Source organism: Mustela lutreola, chromosome 3, assembly GCF_030435805.1.
Source record: "Mustela lutreola isolate mMusLut2 chromosome 3, mMusLut2.pri, whole genome shotgun sequence".
NCBI classification, from domain to species: Eukaryota; Metazoa; Chordata; class Mammalia; order Carnivora; family Mustelidae; genus Mustela; species Mustela lutreola.
Window position 1 is genome coordinate 183,060,790 of NC_081292.1, and position 20,666 is coordinate 183,081,455.

Below are 20,666 nucleotides of genomic sequence, written 5' to 3' on the forward strand. Positions count from 1 at the left end.
CAGTGCAAAAATGCAGAGACTCCCTCTTCCCTTTGAGACCAGTGTCCTATCACATGTACTTTGAGGGAGAAGTTTAAATTCACAAGCAAAAAAACACAAAATTCTCCTAAGGAACAAATCTCCTGTAAGCTCTCCAAGATAAGGTCTGTTTAAAGCATAAAAATAAGTTAAGATGTCGTTGGGAATAAAATGGAACAAGACTGGTAAAAAACCAGCCAAATCTAAATATATACTTCATAGCTTTTAAAATTAGTTTGTCAGTCTGGATTCAGCCCAATTTCTAAGCTACTGCATTTAATTCCCTTGTCAATTACACCTAAAAACAGATGAAATGCCTGTCTGGAGGCTTACATTTAGGACCTAAGATATAGGTCTATACATCTGTGTGTATGTACACACACACACACACACACACACTCTCTCTCTCTCTCTCTCTCTCTCTGTGTCAAAGTTTAGTGCTCTCAAATGCTGAAAGTGTCAATATTCCAATTTTTTCTGCATAGTGACTGCAAAATTAGAGTTTCTGATTAATTAAACTAAACACAAAAAGCCACCAGAGATGGATGAAATTGAGGCTCTTACTTTTGAGTATGTCCCTAGCCGCTTAGAGAGGATACCCATGAAATAGCCCATAAAATAAAAAGAGTCTGTCTCAGAATTCTTAAATCTCCTCACACTGCCAAGGAACAGGATGAATGTACAAAAGGTGTTTGACAATCTAACCGCCATACTAGCTACTGAATGCTGAGCCATCCTGGAAGAAATCAGCCTGAATATATCACTTCACTGATGAGCTCTCCTATCTCAGAGCGAGCAGCTGGTTAGCAGACAGCAGGACAAAGCCACAGTGGGGTATTGTATCAGACTAGAGTCCAACTGTACCAGAAATCCAATTACCAAATGTCCCTCTCAGCCCCATTCCTCTCCTTGGCAGGTGAGCTCCTTCTGAAGGAGGCGCTCTGCGGTGACCTTGGACAAACCCTGGCCAATCTACCTCCCTGTCTGCCCCCCGACTCTGCCCTACTGATACACTACCTGCTGCTCAGGAATCTAGAGACTCAGTTCTGAGAAGAACTAAACCAAGCCAAGAACGGACCTTGCCAGAAACTGCAGTAAACACAAGAAGGTAGGAAACATGACTAAGCTTTAAAATGAAGACCCTATGGCAGCAAGGGTGCTTAAAACTCAGTCATACTGTTAGTATGTTTAATCCTCAATTCACTCTCCAGTCCAGTGCTAAAAAGGCAAAAGGCACTAGGGAAAAACGACACGCAGTGAGTTCTGTGGAGGCTATCTGACGAAATCTCTGACAAGTGTCAGCGCCCTCTGAGCGGCCCGTTCTCTCCTATGCTCACGGTGTGCTTTCGGTGCCCAGGTGTAAACCAGCACGCCACCGTGCTCCCTCCGCCCCACCACAAGACATCCGCTGCATACCTGCATAAACACTTTTCCAATGACCACATCGTCGTCATCCTTAAACACTGTGCTGAAGACTACTGTGACTCTGTCCTTTTTAGATTCAACGTACCTGAGGGGAACAAAACCCATGAGATAAGAAGAATCAGCAAGAGATTTTGTCAAGAACTTGATTTCCAAGTGAAGGAGGCGGTAAGTCCTAAATCACTTAGTTCATAAAACAAGGTGTGCCAAGGGAGACTCAGTATGTCTGACCAACAGAGTCAGTGTAACACATGCCCGCCCAGAGAGGCAGGAGAGGACCATCACCCTGAGGAGCTGGTACTGACGTGTCTGTGTGGTGGGACATGGAATCTGGGGTTACTCCAGAATCTTCACTTTAAAACATTTCTTTCTTTATATACTAGGAGAGTCCTACTATGTAGATGATCCAAGAGTTGCAAACACAGAAAACACATGGTCCCCTCTCCCTGTCACTCAGGCTATATGACTAAAGGGGACCTTCAATAGTGGTGTCTTAAAGGAAAGCACTTTCATCTTTTGCCAACTACTGGTATCTGTGGAGAAGAGCAGAAAATGGCCCCCTTTTTTCCCCTGTCATCTACAACCTGGCTTAAAGAACTTTATGAGAAAGACATGTTAGGGGGATTCACACAGTAGAGCTTAAGGTCTGACCTAATGTGTATCTTTCAGTGACGGCATGTAAGCCTTGCCCCGGCTTTGGGACCAGGTTCTATACTCACATGGTCTCATCATCCCTATAATGGATAACTGCCCTGTTTTCGCCTTCCTTGCCCTCTTCTTGGAATTGGAAATATTTCTCAAAGACAGAGGCAAAACAATTTCGTTTCAACATGCCAGCCTGATGCACAATGGAATCCTTGGATGCCGGCAGGTTTTCAAGGTCATATAGCAAAGAGACATTGTATCCTAGAGAGGGGAAAAAAACCCACAAGTGGTTATATTTAAAACGAAACCAAAAAACTTTTCAGGTTCTAATGACATTTTATCTTGTTTCAGTGTCTGTACTTTTAACCCAGGTAGATTGCTGTCCACTCTCAAGGTTAAGATAAAACTTTAATTCTTGTATAACCACCGTAAATATATACATCTAATTAACAAATGCTATGCAAAAATTTGAATCAATATCAAAGATGACTGATTACAAATAAGGAATAAGCAGCAGCCATAATTCAGAACTTTGAGTAGAAATTTAGTGTTCCAGACACAGGAATGAAGGGGGCACCTGTGTATGCTATCAAGCTATAATAATAGGAGTTATGTATTTTTCTCTGACGGTTTAACTGCCAAGTGCTAACACAAAGTCAACAGCTGGGTAGCTTTATTTTTCTTTTTTTTTTCTTTTTTTTTTTTTTTTTTTAAAGATTTTATTTATTTATTTATTTGACAGAGAGAAATCACAAGTAGATGCAGAGGCAGGCAGAGAGAGAGAGAGAGGGAAGCAGGCTCCCCGCTGAGCAGCGAGCCCGATGCGGGACTCGATCCCAGGCCCCTGAGATCATGACCTGAGCCGAAGGCAGTGGCTTAACCCACTGAGCCACCCAGGCGCCCCAGCTTTATTTTTCTTTACTAAGATATTTTATTTTATTTTTTAAAAGATTTTATTTATTTGACAGAGAGAGAAATCACAAGTAGGCAGAGAGGAAGGCTGAGAGAGAGAGGGGGAAGCAGGCTCCCCGCTGAGGAGAGAGTCTGACGTGGGGATGTGGGACTCGATCTTGCATGATCTCAGGGTCATGACCCAAGCCAAAGGCAGAGGCCCAACCTGCTGAGCCACCCAGGCACCCCCCTGGGTAGCTTTTTAATTAAAACAAAAAACAAAACAAAACAAAAAATCCTTTACATACCATCGTAAACCTTTTGTGGTGAAGTATGGACAAATTTAAATGTGTGTGTGTGTATGTATATACTGCCCCAAAAGCTTTCATATCTACATACTATCAAAATTTCAGGTTTTTTTTTTTTTTTTTAGTTTTATTTATTTAACAGAGAGAGACACAGAGAGAAAGTGAACACAAGCAGGGGGAGTGGGAGAGGGATAAGCAGGCTCCCCACTGAGCAGGGAGCCTGATGTGGGGCTCGATCCCAGTCTGGGATCATGGCCTGAGCCGAAGGCAGACGCTTAATAACTGAGCCACCCAGGCACCCCCCAAAATTTCACAGTGTTTTAAAATATTTTACTTCATTTGATCTCTGTAAGAATTCTTTGAAGTAGGCAGGCCAGATACAGTTGTTCTCGTTTTAAAGGGAAAACAAGTTCAAAGGAGCAGAGTGCCATGCTAAATGCAGCATGATACAGAGGTACAGGCAACTCTATTTGGAACTGAACAGAACTGGGTCCAAATCCTGGGTCTTGCCACTTCAAGACCTTGGACAAACTACCTAACCTCTATAATTCCTACATCTATTTAAAAAGGGGGGCTAGGGCGCTTGGATGGCTCAGCTGGGTAAGTGACTGCCTTGGGCTCAGAGTCCCAGGATTGAGTCCCACGTCAGGCTCCCAGCTCCATGGGGAGTCTGATTCTCCCTCTGACCTTCTCCCCTCTCATGCTATCTCTTGTTCTCTCTCTCAAATAAATAAAGAAAACCTTAAAAAAAAAAAATAACAATAAAAAGGGTGGCTATACCAGGGAGGCCCTTGGGAATATTTAGAGCGCGTAAGTATTTTAAAGTACCCAGAACACAGTAGGTCATCAATAAATGGGACCCAAAGCCAAGTCTGCTGACCACTGCCTACTATTCTCCCTCTTTATAGCATGTCAAGTAGGAGTTCCAGCAAACATGGCTGGGGAAACTAATTAGCTAATCAAACAATTAATACAAGGCAAAAAGCCTACAGGTGGCTTTGCAAGAGTATCTGTACAACACTGAGGGTCATTTCATATTCTAGGTAACTGCTGGGAATAATTTTACCAGAACCGTATGGAGTACCTGAACATTTATACTTTGTCACTATTTAATTTTTTCCCCAAGTGCATTCTGGAGGTATGTTTTTTGTTGGATCGAGCTTCACTGAGAACATGGGCTATCTAAATCTCTGTTCTAGATTGTGCTGAGCATATTTCTGGCACTCTAATATTAAGTAATATCAATCATCACTCCATTTTGGGTACCTGAAAACCAGAGAAGCAGACTACAGGATTAAAAATTAGATAGAAAATGAAAATATATGAAGTTGAGCTTTGTTCGTTTTAAGAAGCCAAATAAAACAAAACTACAGCTCAAGTCAGACTCTAAGTAAGGCTTTCATATGATGAAAAGGAACATACTGAGGACAGATTAAAAGGAAAAATCTAGTAGAGCCTGGTAAGACTCCCAAACTTGCCTATATAAACCCACAGAAAAAGAGGAGACACATCACTTTCACATGTATTTATACTTTGCACTTGTATGAACACAAGGTCTGCAATCTCGCAATGGCCTGTGCTTTTAGCAGGAAGCAGAAGAAAAGGCTCAGGGACAGAAACATTAGTTCTGTGTTACACTCCAGTGGTTCTGGGAGACTGTAGGATCTGAGCTATGTCAAGCATGCCCATGAGTTCCAACACGATTTTTTCTAGTCTAGTTCTGCTTCTGTCTTCCTTTCTTTCTTCTTCTCTCTCTAAAATTCCTTGAATCCCCTTAAAGCCTACAGTGTTATTTTGTTTGTTTTTTTTTTGTTTTTATTTCTTGATATATTTCTACCATCTATTTGGGGATGAAAACATTCCAGTATTCCTTATGGACTGTAGTCAATGCTCCCACCCACAGTATCCCTAGTAACAAGTTATATCCCAAAGATATCATTCTGTATTTGGTATTTTGTTTCCATAGCATACAGAAGACTGGGAAGGTCTTCTATTGGGACTGACCGGGGAGGGTCTTTTATTGGGACTGGTGAGGCATGTCACATTATAAAAATGAAAATAAGCAAACAAAAACCACACAGAGGCTGGGGAAGGAAATAAGCTAGTGAAAATAACAGCTGTGAATAGACAGATGAACTCTCCTTAGAACAATTTGCTAATCGAAGTACCACAGGAACAAAATGTGAGTAATATGTTCAAAAGAACTTAACTACTTGGTCCTCATCAGGGGGCCCAGCTAAATGCAGAATCTGAGCCCAGCACTTATTCACGAGGATGAAAATACTGTTCAGTTTTTCTGCTTTAAATTTCCTGTAAAACAGCAGGAACATAGCTGTTGTAATCAAGGAAGGCCATGGTGCTTTTCAATTCCTCTGGCTGTGAAGAGGCTATTTATTCTTTATTAAAAAGAATAGATTAAAAGGAGGGACTGAAATTTCTGTTTCTGGAAAATGTGAGAACAGTTATGTTTCCTTCTCCAAAAGTGCAGAGTACAGAAAATGGTGTTATTAGGGGCTGGGGTAAAAACCAATGTTTGCTCAGTCTCAAAGGCATTTAATCACCATGAGCAAACAAAAGGGGCCCACTGGTTCTAAGTCACTTGGCTCCACCACATAAACACTAAAAATGACCCACATCAGTTTTGCAAACCACACTACGTACCATTACTGGACAAAGCAAAGTCCCTTACAAGCTATTTTTACGGAGAGAGTTGAAGTGCGAACTGGGCTCAGGCAGAAATATTTGTAGAATGCACAGTATTTAAATGAAATGCTTTGGTTAAAAAAAAGCAGAGTACAAACAGGACAGATCTCTATCCATGTCACCCCACAGTTAGTTGCATTACTACATACCTGATTCGGGATTTACCAAGAAGCTCCCGTACACCCTCTTTAATAACTAGAAAATACAAAAACAAATGTTAATCCAAATGTCATGATAATGTCATTATTTTTAAAGCACTATATTTGCCAAGCTCCTTCTAAATCAGAATTTTTCATTTGGTGGATGGGACACTGGATATACAAGGGGAAGCAGATATATCTGAGCTACCAAGCCAGTCACTCACGGAGTGAAGATTAAATCCAAAAGGTTAGGGGCACTTGGGTGGCTCAGCTGGTTAAGCACCTGCCTTCAGCTCAGTTCACGATCTCAGGGTCCTAGGATCGAGCCCTTCACCAGGCTCCCTGTTCAGCTGGGGGGGGGGGTCCTGTTTCTCCCTCTCCCTCCTACTCATGCTCCTTCTCTCGCTTTCAAATAAATAAATAAAATCTTAGAAACAAAACAGAAAAACCAAAACCTTGTTAAAATAAAAAAATCCAGAAGGTTAATCTAGTATCTGTTTCTCAATCCAGGCTCATCTTTCAACTTTTAGGAGTTGGTCACACCTGTTTTACGTTCTCCATTCTCCTCCCGACCATGTATCACACACAATCACTTTTGTTTTCAAGAATGCAAAAGGATGCCAAACCCAAGTGAGAATAGATTATGTTAGTTATCAACCAAGTACAGGCCGAACCAGTAACCCAGGTGAGTAAAGAGATAAAGGCAGAATTGCTGGGAACAGATTCCAGTCAGCCTGCTTATCTTGAAAGCCTTAAAATTATTTAGCTCATCGGTTTTATGACAAAAGACAAGAGATCACTGAACCACATAGCCATTTATTTATATTGGTTGGTCCACAGAAGGCTGTACTCTCTAAATGCCTGCCTATACCCTGAAATACTTGCTACTGGCTCCTCTCCAGCTTTGGGGAGTAAATGATAAAACAAGAGCCCTTTATACACCTTCCTGTTTCTCTGTCAGAGTGACTGCTTCACCTGGTACAAACTGCTCCTAGGCTGACAGTTTGAGAAACAAAAACCTTCTGGAAGGACCAGTTCAGATTTAAATGTTATACAGGCTATGGTAAGCAGTAAAAAAGCAGCTATCTGAGGATAGAAAAACGTAAACATTAGAGCCGTCAGAACTTAGTCACATTTTTGGTATTTAGTAGTATTTATATGTTTAAGAGGCAAAACAGACATGGTTTATTCTTAACCCTCACTGAAAACACACTTAGGGAGGGAAGGTGTCGTTGCTATTCTACAAGGGAAAACAGAGGCCAATATATGTGACAGCAGTACAACAGGCTACCGAGCTTTGTCTGTAGATACTTAGTCAATTTCTCAACACTACCTCACCACAAACATACTCACGATCCTCTGTAATTTTCTAGGATACCAAAAAAAAAAGGATACTTCATCAATGACAAGTTACCAAATTAAAAGTGAACAAAAGCATGAACTTTTGTTTTAATTGTAGGAGTTACACATGCAGGTTTTACAGGACTCCATCAGCCAGAGAAAAGCAGCGCCAAGTGTAGGCAGCCGAGAGGGGAGCCCCATGCGAGCAGGCCCTGAGCCCACTCATGCCTGCGTATGGGGATTGGGAGTAAACAGAGCCAAGTGAATTCTGAGGTTTTCTTCTAATCTTACTTTCAACGCACCCTCTAGGTATTCAAAAATAAATAAATAAATAAATATGCAGCAGCAAACCACGTATGGCCTATTTGAAAAAATTATCACACAGGGAAGTTCTTTGCTTCCTGTTCTTAAATACTCTTTAATATTCCACACATTTATGTCACCACTTTCCTACAGCGGGAAGAAATTCTCTATCTATATATCATACGATGGAAAGAAAACAGGCCTCAGTTCTGACTGTGTGGGCACACTGGTTCATATACAGGCAAACAACAAGTAATGTCACCCGCAGTTCCGATCTGGTGACCATAATGCCGCTGTAGGGTTGTCTCTTTTACAGAAGAGGAACTGAAGGGAGAGGTTAAGGTCACAGAGTTTGTTGGTGGCACAGAGAGATCTTACCTTCAGGTGTCCTACATACCACTTCTAAAGTTCTGAGGCGGCGGGAAGAATAATGGGCACATCCCAGCAGAATTTGAACTAGCATGTGGTCTCTGAGCTACAGTACTGCACCGGGTGGACTGTGGGTACTTGGAGGAAGGGGAAATTAGATTGTGGGAGAAAAAAATATAGCTCTGAAGATTTAGTTTAACTCCAAGCTTAATATTCTGAGATCTAAGAGCCAAACTTACACCGTTTCACTCCTCTGCTCCTTCCACTTTGCAAAACCAGCCAATGCTTCCCTGTTGATTTCACCTGCACTTTTAACCATGATTCATTTTCCACCGAGTGCCCCCTCTTCCAATCTGACACCAGGAGATGGGTGGAGCCCATCGGTCCTCACCATCAGACCTTCCCGCCCTAGCAGCAGAGGCTTTCTGCCTTGAAAAAGGGCCTGGGCAAAGCAGCAAGTTTCCTCTGGTTATCGCAGGCTGGTCACTGTTTAACCAACCCAGAGAGCCATGCACCAGGCACTCTGCTCCAAAGCTCTGAGTGTTACTTGTTCCACCTACGTGGGCGGGTGGGGTTGGTTCTCTGACCCTGTGGGAGCTACCAGAATAGCACTGTGTTGGGGAGTTCCAGAGTGCAGAAGGCACAGACTGGAAAGGAGATTTAAGAAATCGATCTCTAACGCTTTCTTTCCCTTCCAAAGATTACTATCATTGGGCCTGCATCTTAAAAAGAGAGGACTATTTGCGGAGAACGATTACACAATTTTGAGTTGTCTGTTCAAAGCTTTAACAATTCTTTTCAGGTTGTCATTTTATGGTAAATCAGAAGTGGGGCCACTTTATAATAGTCACTTGTTCCCTTTTGGTTTTAATCTGGTAAAGAGAGGAGTTGGCTACTTTTCTAGAATGATCCTTATGTTTTATGAGACTGGGTCTTCCTCCAGAATCTTTTCTTTCAGGTAAAATCACCCCGAATACAAATTCTCTAGACTCTTCCTCTTCCCTTGAATAGGCAATTCAGAAAAGGTTTTGGCTCTTCCCCTGAATTTCTGGGACAGATCAACTGCATAGGAATAACTAAAAGAAATGACTGCTTTTGGCCTTGGGATCACAGTTGTTTAATATCAATTTTAGTTTTTATACCAAAATATTACTGAGATAGATTTTGATCTTTTTTCTCAAACAGCCTTTTCTTGCATAAATTTTAACTATTTCAAAAGCTCTTAATCAGAAAAAAAATAGAAATGACCATATCTTCATTCACCAGATTAAGGAGAACCTAGCTTGTTAAAACTAAAAGATATCTGAAAACTGATTCAGGAACTGAGTCATACTTCCTGCTTTGAGACCCAACCACAACGTATGCACACTGGTGTAACAGCATTTTCTTTCTTCCATAAATGGCTCTCCCCAGAGCAAATACAGTTCAACAGGAACCAAACCTGCTACTTAAGCTATAGAAAGAAGCTAGTGAAACAAGGCATGGCCACCAAGAATTTCAAAATGCATGGACAACCTTTCTTATCTCCCCTATGGTAGTTATAAGGAAGAAGAGAAACTTGAAGCAGCCAGCTCTAAGGAAGTTTAAATCAAAAAATTTAAAGGGTAGATTTGTACCTAAATTTCCAGAATGAGAAATTAAGACCATAAACTTTATTTTTTTTTTTTTTTTTTTTTTTTTTAAAGATTTTTATTTATTTATCAGAGAGAGAGGGGGGGGAGAGAGTGAGCACAGGCAGACAGAATGGCAGGCAGAGGCAGAGGGAGAAGCAGGCTCCCCGCCGAGCAAGGAGCCCGATGTGGGACTCGATCCCAGGACGCTGGGATCATGACCTGAGCCGAAGGCAGCTGCTTAACCAACTGAGCCACCCAGGCGTCCCTAGACCATAAACTTTAAAGGCCAGAGCTATATACCTACTTCACAATATTACAGAAATAGAATGGAACCCATCTCAGTCTTGAGACAGCTTTTTTTTTTTTTTTTTTTTTTAAAGATTTTATTTATTTATTTGACAGAGAAAGAGAGAGCACAAGCAAGGGGAGTGGCAGCAGAGGGAGAAGCAGGCTCAATCCCAGGATCCTGGAATCATGACCTGGGCCGAAGGCAGTTGCTTTACCAACTGAGCCACCCAGGCGCCCAAAATAGCTATTTTTTTTTTTTTTTAAAGATTTTATTTATTTATTTGAGAGAGAGAGACAGTGAGAGAGCATGAGCGAGGAGAAGGTCAGAGGGAGAAGCAGACTCCCCATGGAGCTGGGAGCCTGATGTGGGATTTGATCCTGCGATTTCGGGATCATGACCTGAGCCGAAGGCAGTCGTCCAACCAACTGAGCCACCCAGGCATCCCCCAAGATAGCTATTTTTAAAGTAGGCTACACAACGTGGAGCCCAATGTGGGGCTTGAACTCATGACCCTGAGATCAAGACCTGAGCTGAGATCAAGAGGTGGATGCTTAACCAACTAAGCCCCCCAGGTGCCCTGTGACAGCTATTTTTTTTTTTTTTACTGGTCTAAGAATGTATTGTTTGGTGCATATTTTGGGAACTAAAGTTGTTTTGGGTTTCATTGGTTAGGGAACATCTTTATTTTTCTAGAGTAATAAACAACAAGCAAAGAGTCAAAGCTTTTTCTGAAAAACACCCTTCTCTGTAATATGGGTCGAGAGTCCCTGGTTAGGTGAGCAAGCCGTCCAAAGTGGTCACTGCCACAGACCTTCTAGGAGTGGCAAGCTGCCAGTAAGGTGAAGAGGAAACAAGAGACCCAAGGAAAATGACATGGAACATACCTCATCAGCACCATGTGCCTGAAGTTCCTTGTAGAATTTCAAAGAAATACTGACCATCACTTTTGTTTTATCTCCATTAGGATTTGAAATATGATAGAGGACTCCATCGAAATCTATGAGGGAATGTAAAAAAACCTGCTTAACTTGGAAATGGGAGATTAGATCTCAAGGTGACTGCCTACCTTCTTACAGGCCACAAGGAGGTCTTCCTTGGAAGCAGGTGTATGTTTAAATCCATGCAGAAAGTCAGCAAAAACACTGGGACAGAACTGTCAAGTACTGATCTCTTTGTTCTCTTCTAAAATTACAAAGCTATTCTTACCTTTGTTACAGCTTGGTGCTGAATATATAATATATATATATATTTTTTAAAAAGCTTTTGTTGTGATATATTTTAAAGAAGCTATAATAGAACATAGAATAGACTCCTAGCCTGCTCCATGTGACTTCAACAATTATCAACACATGGCCAATCTTTCATTTAGATGTCCCCCCCCAATGATTTATTCTAAAGTAAATCTGAGACATCACATCATTTCATCCATAAATATTTCAGAATGCATCTCCAGATGATAAGGAAGAATTAAAAAAAAAAAAAAAAAAAACAACAAAAACACCAACACAGCTACAATACCACTGCCATGACTAAACGTTTAAGAATAGCTTCTTAATGTCAAATATCCAGTCTAGTGTTCAAATATTCTGCCTCAAAAAAAAAAAAAAAAAAAAAAAGTTTTAAAATACTGTCATGTTATTTGAATTAGATCCAAACAAGGCCCCCACATTGCATTTGGTTATTTCTTAAGTTTCTTCTAATTTATATCCAGGCCCCCCTCTCTTTGGCTTCTATCTTCCTGCAGTACAGAGAGGACTTAACCCTGGGTAGTTCCTGAAACCAGGTGCTGAGGGCCATCGCTTTAGGGAGATCTGGCATTGCTGGTTAGTGGGAGGGGACAAGGATGGTGCCTGGTCTCCAATCACAGCACTTCAGAGCTGCAAAAAGTTTTCCAAAATCTAGTCAGGTACCCTCACTTTACAGAGGGTGATTGTTTAACTCCTTAAAGGCCACAAAGCAAGTGAGTAGTATCAACAGCTAATTTTTTATAGGGACTAGAAAACAGTAACCTCTCTCTGACTTGTTGAACAGGCCTCTAGTATTATCCATGTTTCCCCACTACTCTAGTGCTAGGCAAATTGAGATGAAGGCTACTTGAAGGCAGTAATTTAATATTTCCAAGTTAAACTGAAGTTTATAACACAACATTAAGCCCCAACTTTTAAGATATCAGCAAGTAACTTCACATAGCTCCATAAATCCACAAAATGATCATCTAAAACAAAGACCTTGAGAAGACTTGACAATCAAGGGACAGTAATCCAAATCTCCAAATGTATTTTAGGAATGAGTTTTCTATTTTTATATTGTGCCTTAAAAGGGATGAAGTAAGGACACTTACCTGCAAATGTTACTTCTACTGCTTCTGGCTTGTTACTGCAAAACAAAAGAACAGTCCATCAATAAAGATAGCTGTACTGCTGCTTGCCCCCAAGGGGACTTGCAGACTCCTGAGCTCTGTTCCAGATTGGAGCATTCAGGACCAGTCTTATGCTTACTGCTGACCTGAGACTGCAACTCATTTTCTCATGTACCTGAACCTTTGGGCTTCCTTAAGAGGACCCAGAAAAGCTGCAGGACAGACAGTTTTTGTTTTCTAGCTGCTGTCAAATCTCTGCTATAGCTGGTGCTTAGTTCAGAATTCCTTAAGACTATGATATGTATGTCTGCATATGTGAACTATAAAATGCCATCTTTTTTTTTTTTTTTAAATTATTTATTTATTTGACAGACAGAGATCACAAGTAGGCAGAGAGGCAGGCAGAGAGAGAAAGGTCGAAGCAGGCTCCCCGCTGAGCAGAGAACCCGATGCGGGACTCGATCCCAGGACCCTGGGATCATGACCTGAGCAGAGGCAGAGGCTTTAACCCACTGAGCCACCCAGGCGCCCAAATGCCATCTTTTGATCAATGTCTCTCTCACAGGATAGTAGTGACGGACATGGAGGTAGTACATTCTGCTAAACAGAATGCAGAATGGTTTTAATCCACTAAAGAAGGGATAATTCCAGGCAATAAAACAAAACAGGAAGTTCTATACCATTTCAAAGACAATCTGTAAGTCTTCCTACACGTCTTTCCCTCTCCCTTAACGTCACCAAAGTTCTCACCACTCTCCTTCATGAAGCCCTCTCGGACTGGTTCTACCCTAGTTTTGTTTTGAAATTCCTGCACTGCACTTACATAGAAAGCGGAGCACAAAATAACACTGCAAAATCGCTGGGGACAGTCAAGACACCAAGGTTCCAGCTTTAGCTTTTCATCACGACCATGTTTTCAGACCAATTAACACCTGCACGCCTGAATTTCTCACGTCTTAATTCATCTATAAAATTGGAGAATACAACCTCACTGAACTGCTAAAGATAAAGCAAGAGAACAGATACAAACTACTCATCCTGGAAGGCAACACCGATGGCCTGATACTTTCTGTGCAGCGCCCAGCTCAGCCTGGTACAGAAACTTCCACTTGATAAATGCTGCTGAGTTATTACCTAGAAGGCATGACATACATCCTAGCTATAAACAATAATGGTCAATTAACCTCCCATGAAAGCAACGTTATGGGATTTCCCCACTTCTCCTCAAAGCCCAATGGTGGGAAACAAAATAAGACTCCACGGTTTTATCTCTAATGACCTAGGACTCCAATGATTCCACTTTGTTTTATGGACCAACAAACAAGACACACACATTTCCACATTTATCCTTGCCTAATTTGCTCAAGACCTCACCATCAAGTACATCTTTTTTATACTACCTCCGCTCCCTTACCTGTAAAGGGAACCACAACTGAGCCGCCCTCTCGGGTTGCTGGGAAATAATGGAATACACAGGGTGGTGTATGCATGTTAAAAAGTGCTGCAGATGCTACACAGTTACTCTTCCAGGAAACTGGTTTTTATGAAGTGCTAGCCCTGCTGAAAAATCAACGGATACAAGTCACATACAGATTCCACTCTACTCCTGCACAGCCATCCGTGCATGGTTTAGGAAAATCAGTCCGGGAGACTCTAAGAATCAAAGCACTGAATGGGTTTATGGAGAATCAGTGAGTTCAGAATATAATGAAAAGAGCGACATGAAACCTTCCATTGCTTCTGACCTTTTGTCTGAAACTACAGCCAGGAGACAAAGACAATGAATGGCCAACCACAATTCCTCAACCTTTAAAAAGCAAGAGCAAAGCAAGAAGCAGAATAAACATTCATCTAAGGCTCACTTGCACGAACCATGAAGAGGCTGCACAATGGCAGGAAGCACCGAAGTCTGTTTCCCCTGGGAAGGATGGCTATGCCAAAACGTCAGGGTGGAGGCTTGTGAAAGTCCACATGGTGTCACTTAGTAGGTGGCTGGGTTTTGGGTTTTCTTTTTTTTTTTTTTAATCCTTAGGCTTTAACTCAGCCAAGGAAGGAGTGAGCTCTTCATTCTCCTACTCCATCAAAGATGGAGAAAAATTAGGTATAAATAAAAAAGCCTTAGGGTTCTAAGCTGTTAACATTGAAAGAAAAAAATTTTTAAAAGTAGGCTCCATGCCCAACATGAAGTCCAATGCAGAGCCTAAATGCATGACCTTGAGGTCACAACTGAGTGAAGATCAAGAGCTGGATGCTTAACCAACTGAGATACCCAGCCCCATCCCTCCCAATCTATAAACATTTTAACTGAAATTCTGAATTTCTCTAGGTTGTCAAGTTCTCTAAGGACAAATCCCCATTGGGAGAAGATGCTTAGGAAGAGCTATACTAAAAGGTTTGTTGCCTGACTTGGGAATATTTGTCAAATCACCACCATTAATACTTTAGTTTACGTTGTATGGCTGCACAGTAGGTTATAGAGAAGACAGGCTGTAGAGGAATGCATTTGGCCAAAGGAGTCTTCTGGAGATCAGGTAGGAGTTACAAACTCTGTGCCCAACAAAGAGACCAGATCAAGAGTGAAATATACCAAACAGGATGTGTCAATTCCAAGACCAGGTGTTTGTTACTTACTTTAAAACCCTGGAGCTAGAGGGGAATAAGACTGGGCCGGGGGAAAGGGTACCACTTTAACAATACGAAAAGATAAATGGATTAAGTATTTTTTGTTGTTGTTATTTTACCATCTGCTAAAGTTTCAGATGCTGGGAATGAGTTTAAGCACAAAATCAAGTTCTTCGGAGTTGACTATTCAGCTCAAGTCCTGTCACTTACTGGCTATAAACCACACTCAATGTTGCTCAGATACTGCTGAGCCTCAGGTTCCTTTTCTAGAAAATGAAGATTAAAATGTTGTTGTGAAGACTAATTGAGATGACATGTGTACAGGACAGTTTCCCAACCAGTGTCTTGTGACTAAGTTACAGACAGGCTGAGATAATGATCCTCACAGCTCTCAGGGCAGTCCAATAGCAGGATCTCTAGGCTAGACTATTCACTCAAATGTGCCACACAAATACCATGTTCTGTGTGTGACCCATCGTAAGGTTAGAAGTCACCAGTGAAGGGTATCCGCACAGTGCTTAATGCATTATGTCTACTCTCTCCACAGCTCCCAAAAGCCCTTGTTTTCTCAACTGTAAATGGGAACTGCTGTCACATAGGCACATTCAGAAATCAAATGAAGTTATGTTATTAAAGCTTAGAGCACAGTGTCTAATATCACAGACAGTGATTGATGAATTAGTTTTTCTTTTAGGTGGAGTCAGAAAACACCAGACTTTGAAGTCACAGCTGGGAGAAGTTGTGCGATTATGCTAACTCCCAGAATCAGGAACTGGTCAGCACTACAAGGAGAACCCCATGAGTATCAGTGCTGTAATGTCCAGAATCCTAGAACAAACCAGCTAGATAAGTCCTCAGGGTTACTGACTGTATAGCATGGAACACTAAAATATATTCAATTTACTCAGATGGGTTTTGAAAGTTATTCTTAAAATCATTAGGAAAATTTTTCTTCTCTTCTTTTCCCAAGGAAGTTTCTAGAATGTCACCAATCAATAAAGAACTCCTGACAACTGTATTTTCCAATCCTCTTTTCTCATTAAGGATTTCGGAGTTTTTACTCCTGAATGCATCCAATTCCCCATTTGGGAATTTACGTGCCTCTTCTATTTTCTCCTTCTATGAGCTGAATGAAAAATTACTGAATTCTGCTATCTCACCAAAAGTTTTTGATCACTCTGCGGTTAATTCCCCTATAGGGCTCCCATCAACCTATTCGAGCAAAGACTAAAAAATGTGGTCCCTACTCTCTGCTAAGCCAGACTCAAACTATGGAGAACAAAGATGATCTAAAAGCTAATTCATGGGGCGCCTGGGTGGCTCAGTGGGTTAAAGCCTCTGCCTTCGGCTCAGGTCATGATCCCAGAGTCCTGGGATCGAGCCCCTACATCACACTCTCTGCTCAGCAGGGAGCCTGCTTACTCCTCTCTCTCTGCCTGCCTCTCTGCCTACCTGTGATCTTTCTGTCAAATAAATAAATAAAATCTCTTGTAAAAAAAAAAAAAGTGATTTTTTAAAAAGCTGATTCATGCAATATCAGAATAGTGATAAATTAAGCACCTAAAGAAATTAAGATTCATTCCACCTGGCTTCATCCATTCCTTCAAGAAATTAGTTCCTGAGCTAACCATATACACATGAGGATGCTGGGAAAGAAAGATGACCAAAGTGATAGGCCCTGCCCTTAAGGAGTCATCCGTTTCGTGGAGTGTAGCTCTGGGGCTTCACGCACAAAGTGGTGCCAAGGTCAGAAGGCAGACAGCCTATACAACTGTAACTACCTGTACAAAGACCAACCAGACCGTTCCATTTCTTCTAGATGCTTCTTGAACAATGTCCCAATTCCAAATCACTTCAAACCAGTCTCCCTGAGGACACATGCAGCATATTTAGGAATGAGAACAAGGTATCAGCAAGATTTAATTTATTCCTTTCTCAAATTTCTCCTCCCACAGTCCTTGCCCACCCCAACTGGCACCTCTTGCTTACTGAGCTTCACTCCCCCTCACATAACCACAGAGCCCCCACAACATGCAGAGCTGTGGCAAGAAGCCAGCATGCACTTAAAAGCAACAGCAATTCGCATGAGACAGCATTTCCTCAATTCTGGACTCCAGGCTCTAAGTTCATGGGCTACCTTCTAAGGCTGAGGTTCTTGTAGTGTACACAGTAACAAAAAAATTAAATTAATTTGCCCGATTACATCTGTCTTAATTGGGCATCTGGGTAAGAATTCCTAAATGAAAAGGCAATGCTGTTGACAAGACCTGTGCGAGTTTATTGGTAGTGCCGAGCGCAGCTTCTTAATCAGCATATTCTCTTAGCATGTAGGCTGTTAATGAGACAATTTACCAATAATTACCATTTTGTGACGATATATGAACCGTTCCAATAAGCCATTTTCCCAGGAGTGTGGTAGGAAAACAATAAAAAGCAATTTGTTGGGAATGAATCTTAGGCTTTGTCCGAACTGCCTCCAAATTAAAAGGTGATCATGCCTAAATGTTCAACAGTTTTGATAACTGTTTACCCAAAAGAAGTTTAGACTCTTAGTAGGATGTCACAGACAAGAGGATTCAGCAGGATGGTCTGAGGTGTCATTTAAAAAAACAAAAAACCCTCAGGAGGAAAATTATTGCAACTGTATTCTGAAGCATATACCACAAAACTATTTTTAAAACTATCTCACGCTTGCATTTTCAGTAGCTGCAACAGTGCTAGTGCTGTTCAACAGAACTTTCTGCAATAATGCAAATGATCTACATGTGTCCTGTCCAAATATAGCCACTACCAGAGACATGTGGCAACTGAGCACTAGAATCGTGCCTGGTGTGAGGAACTGGATTTTAGTTTTATTTTACTTTCTTCTTTAAACTTAACTAGCTACATGTAGCCACTGGCTATTATACTGGACACCACAGAGCTATGAGATTTACTCTGGAAGAGGCTGCTCAGAACCGTGATTTCCCCCAACAGGTTTGCTCTGAGAAGCGTAAAGTCCGGGGCAGCTGCCCTCTCCCCGCAGGTTCGCGCACTGGCAAAGCCTTTCCAATTCCCAGGATTTCTCCTCCAAGCTACTCCCCTTCATTAATGTCTCTCTGCCATCTCGGCCGGCACACACCTCACCCTTTAGCTCCTCTGTAACTTTTGCCAATAGACTCTCTCAGAAGGGCTTCCTTTCGCTGTTTCTGCTTGGTGCTGAGCACTGGTAGAATCCTATAAATGTTTGTGATTATCACACTAGTCATTTTTTGCTGGAAGTTTTAGTGTAGTAGGCATGTGCCTCAATAAATCCGTTAACTACTTCACTGCTGCCTCACGTTGTATGCCTGGAAACTCCCAGCAGGCCTAGAAGCCAGTTTCTGATGGGTGGGATCTGCAATCCCACCTACCTCCAGGCCTGCTATCAGGGTCTCTTCAAAGATTTTGAGAGAGCTTTTCAGCAGAGTATGTTTTGAGTCCCCTTACTTAAAGTCACACTTCAAAGGGAAGAGAGCCACAGTAAAAGCCGAAACTTGCTGCCCTGCCCAATAACCAACATCGCTGTAACATATATTTGTTAAGAAATGTCCTAGAAGTTCTGGGCGCCTGGGTGGCTCAGTTGGTTAAGAAATGTCCTAGAAGTTCTAACTTACGCTTCCAGACTTGAGTGCTTATTTTAATTCCTCTGAAACAGTACTTTGTAAGATTTAATTTTCTAAAAGTTAAAGAGCTGTTGTTCCGGATGATGGGCTTTATTTGGAATCACAAATAGATATGAATATACTTCTACACTACAAGGCATGCTTCTACTTGAAAATGAACAGACATTTATCTTGTAGATCAGCTTATAACCACCCAGGTCTCATTCTTTGCTAGTCTGGACTCGAGAAGGCACTTAACAGGTTCAGCTATGAAAATGCAGAAGTTAATTTAACTTCCTCCTCTATGCTACACTGCTCAAAAAAAAGTACCCAGCAAGCACCCAAAATAAGACTCTGAGCTGATTCACTCACACATTTAAAAAGCAAAGGGACTGGTAAGTGAGACTGAAGAAGTAAGTTAGCTTAAAATATAAGCAACTGCAAGCAGGAAACAGGCTTCTTGTAAGCCTTACTTCAACGAAAACCATGCTTTACTTTACAGATTAACATCTGTGTCCTTATAAAAGAGATCGGAGACAAAATATGTTCAATTCAGGCAGTAGGTTAGAAGTATTTTTATTTAATGCCTCCAAACCACAAGTTCATTATGAGCACTTAGAAGTTCCCCTGCACCAATCCTTTCCCCTCTGTAGATCTCCAAGCAGTGACTTTCCTATGACTAGTTCCCAGTTCACCAGAAAGTTTGCATTCATTTCCTAAACTGTGCAACCAAGAGGCAAAGCCCCAGCCTCGCAATGGAGAAACGAGGCAAAGGGACTGGCTACAGGTCACCAAAAATTAGAAGCTAAAACCAGGTCCCTGGCTCACATTTTAAATATCAGAAAAGCAAAGCAGCTTTGGGGTAGGAGGTTGTTTTCTACCGATTCTTGTGTTTCACAGAGAAGGCAGCCTTGGAAATATGTGCTAACCTACCTTTAAAAAGGCCAATGGTAAATAAAGGTTATCTGAGAACTTTATAGACTTTGGATGCTTGTAAATGTGTACCTGGGCCAGGATTACCACATTAAAAATCACAGACCAGGGGTCTTGTATAAGAGTTTAAAAGATAAAAGGGTGGAGAAAGAATTATAATCTCAGGAGAGAGATAAGGAAGGGTGTGGATGGGGAGACTTAGCTTTGCTTGAGAAATATACTAACAAAATGGCCAGAGTGTCTTACAGCAGGTTTCGGGGAAGGGAAACCAGACCAGTCGCGTTTTTCCGAGCTGCAAGACTGGGTGTGCTTTCAGTCTAGCCTCCAGCATCTTTAGATGAAGAGGTGGGGGTGGGGCTGGAGAGGGAGAAGGCTGGTGGGGATCTGGGCCTGCATCTTCTTCCCTCCTCTGGTCCTGGAAATTCCTGAAAACTCCTTCCAACCCAATCCCAAACAGGCTTTCTTGGGGTTCAGAACAATGACGGGGAATACAGAAGGAAGGGATCCTCTGCTCCCTCCAGAAGGCAATGGGATCCTCCTGGAGTTCCGGCCTCAGCTGCCCTCACGTCCCACAGGTCTCCTGCCCTTTGGCACGCGCGCTCCGGTCCACTTGCCGCTTCCGCATCCTTCCTCCGAGCCTCTCCCCACGCATCTCTGCCCCTCACCCCACCGCGCCCAGTAGCCTCCCACGTTTACCCGGCCGGGTCCGTCCCCACACCCGGCCAGGTCTCCCACCTCATCCCTTCAAGTCTGGAGGACTGAACGACACTGAGGACCAGCGGGGGTCAACTCTGCCTCCCCCGCCACCCACCGGCCCCAAGCGCGCGCTCACCCGGCGGCCGCGTTCTCGAACTTGAGCGCGAGCGTCTCCTCGATGATGCGGTTGTTCACCTCCAGCAGGATCATGGCGGCGGCTGCCCCGGGCAGGGGAAGGAGAAACAAGGGAGGGTGAGGGTGGGTAAGGGAGGAAAGGACTTGAGGGAGCGGCCCTGCTGCCCCGTGAAAGAGGGGGGTTGGGTGGGGTAGGAGGTCAGGGGAAAGGGAAGAGGGACCAGGGTGGGGGGAGAAGGGGAAGACGCGCGCTCGC

General features: G+C 42.4%; 1 protein-coding gene across 1 annotated transcript in view; it reads right to left on the bottom strand.

Annotated features, from left to right (window-relative positions):
* ARPC2 (actin related protein 2/3 complex subunit 2) overlaps positions 1-20,666 on the bottom strand; it is a 30,360-nt gene that overhangs the window by 9,502 nt on the left and 192 nt on the right. The window contains exons 2-7 of the mRNA XM_059168071.1: positions 20,412-20,493; positions 12,384-12,418; positions 10,927-11,039; positions 6,137-6,182; positions 2,160-2,346; positions 1,435-1,528 (exon numbers count right to left, since the gene is read on the bottom strand). Coding sequence (XP_059024054.1) covers positions 1,435-1,528; positions 2,160-2,346; positions 6,137-6,182; positions 10,927-11,039; positions 12,384-12,418; positions 20,412-20,485 — 549 coding nt within the window. The 5' untranslated portion in view covers positions 20,486-20,493. The remainder of the gene's footprint in view (positions 1-1,434; positions 1,529-2,159; positions 2,347-6,136; positions 6,183-10,926; positions 11,040-12,383; positions 12,419-20,411; positions 20,494-20,666) is intronic.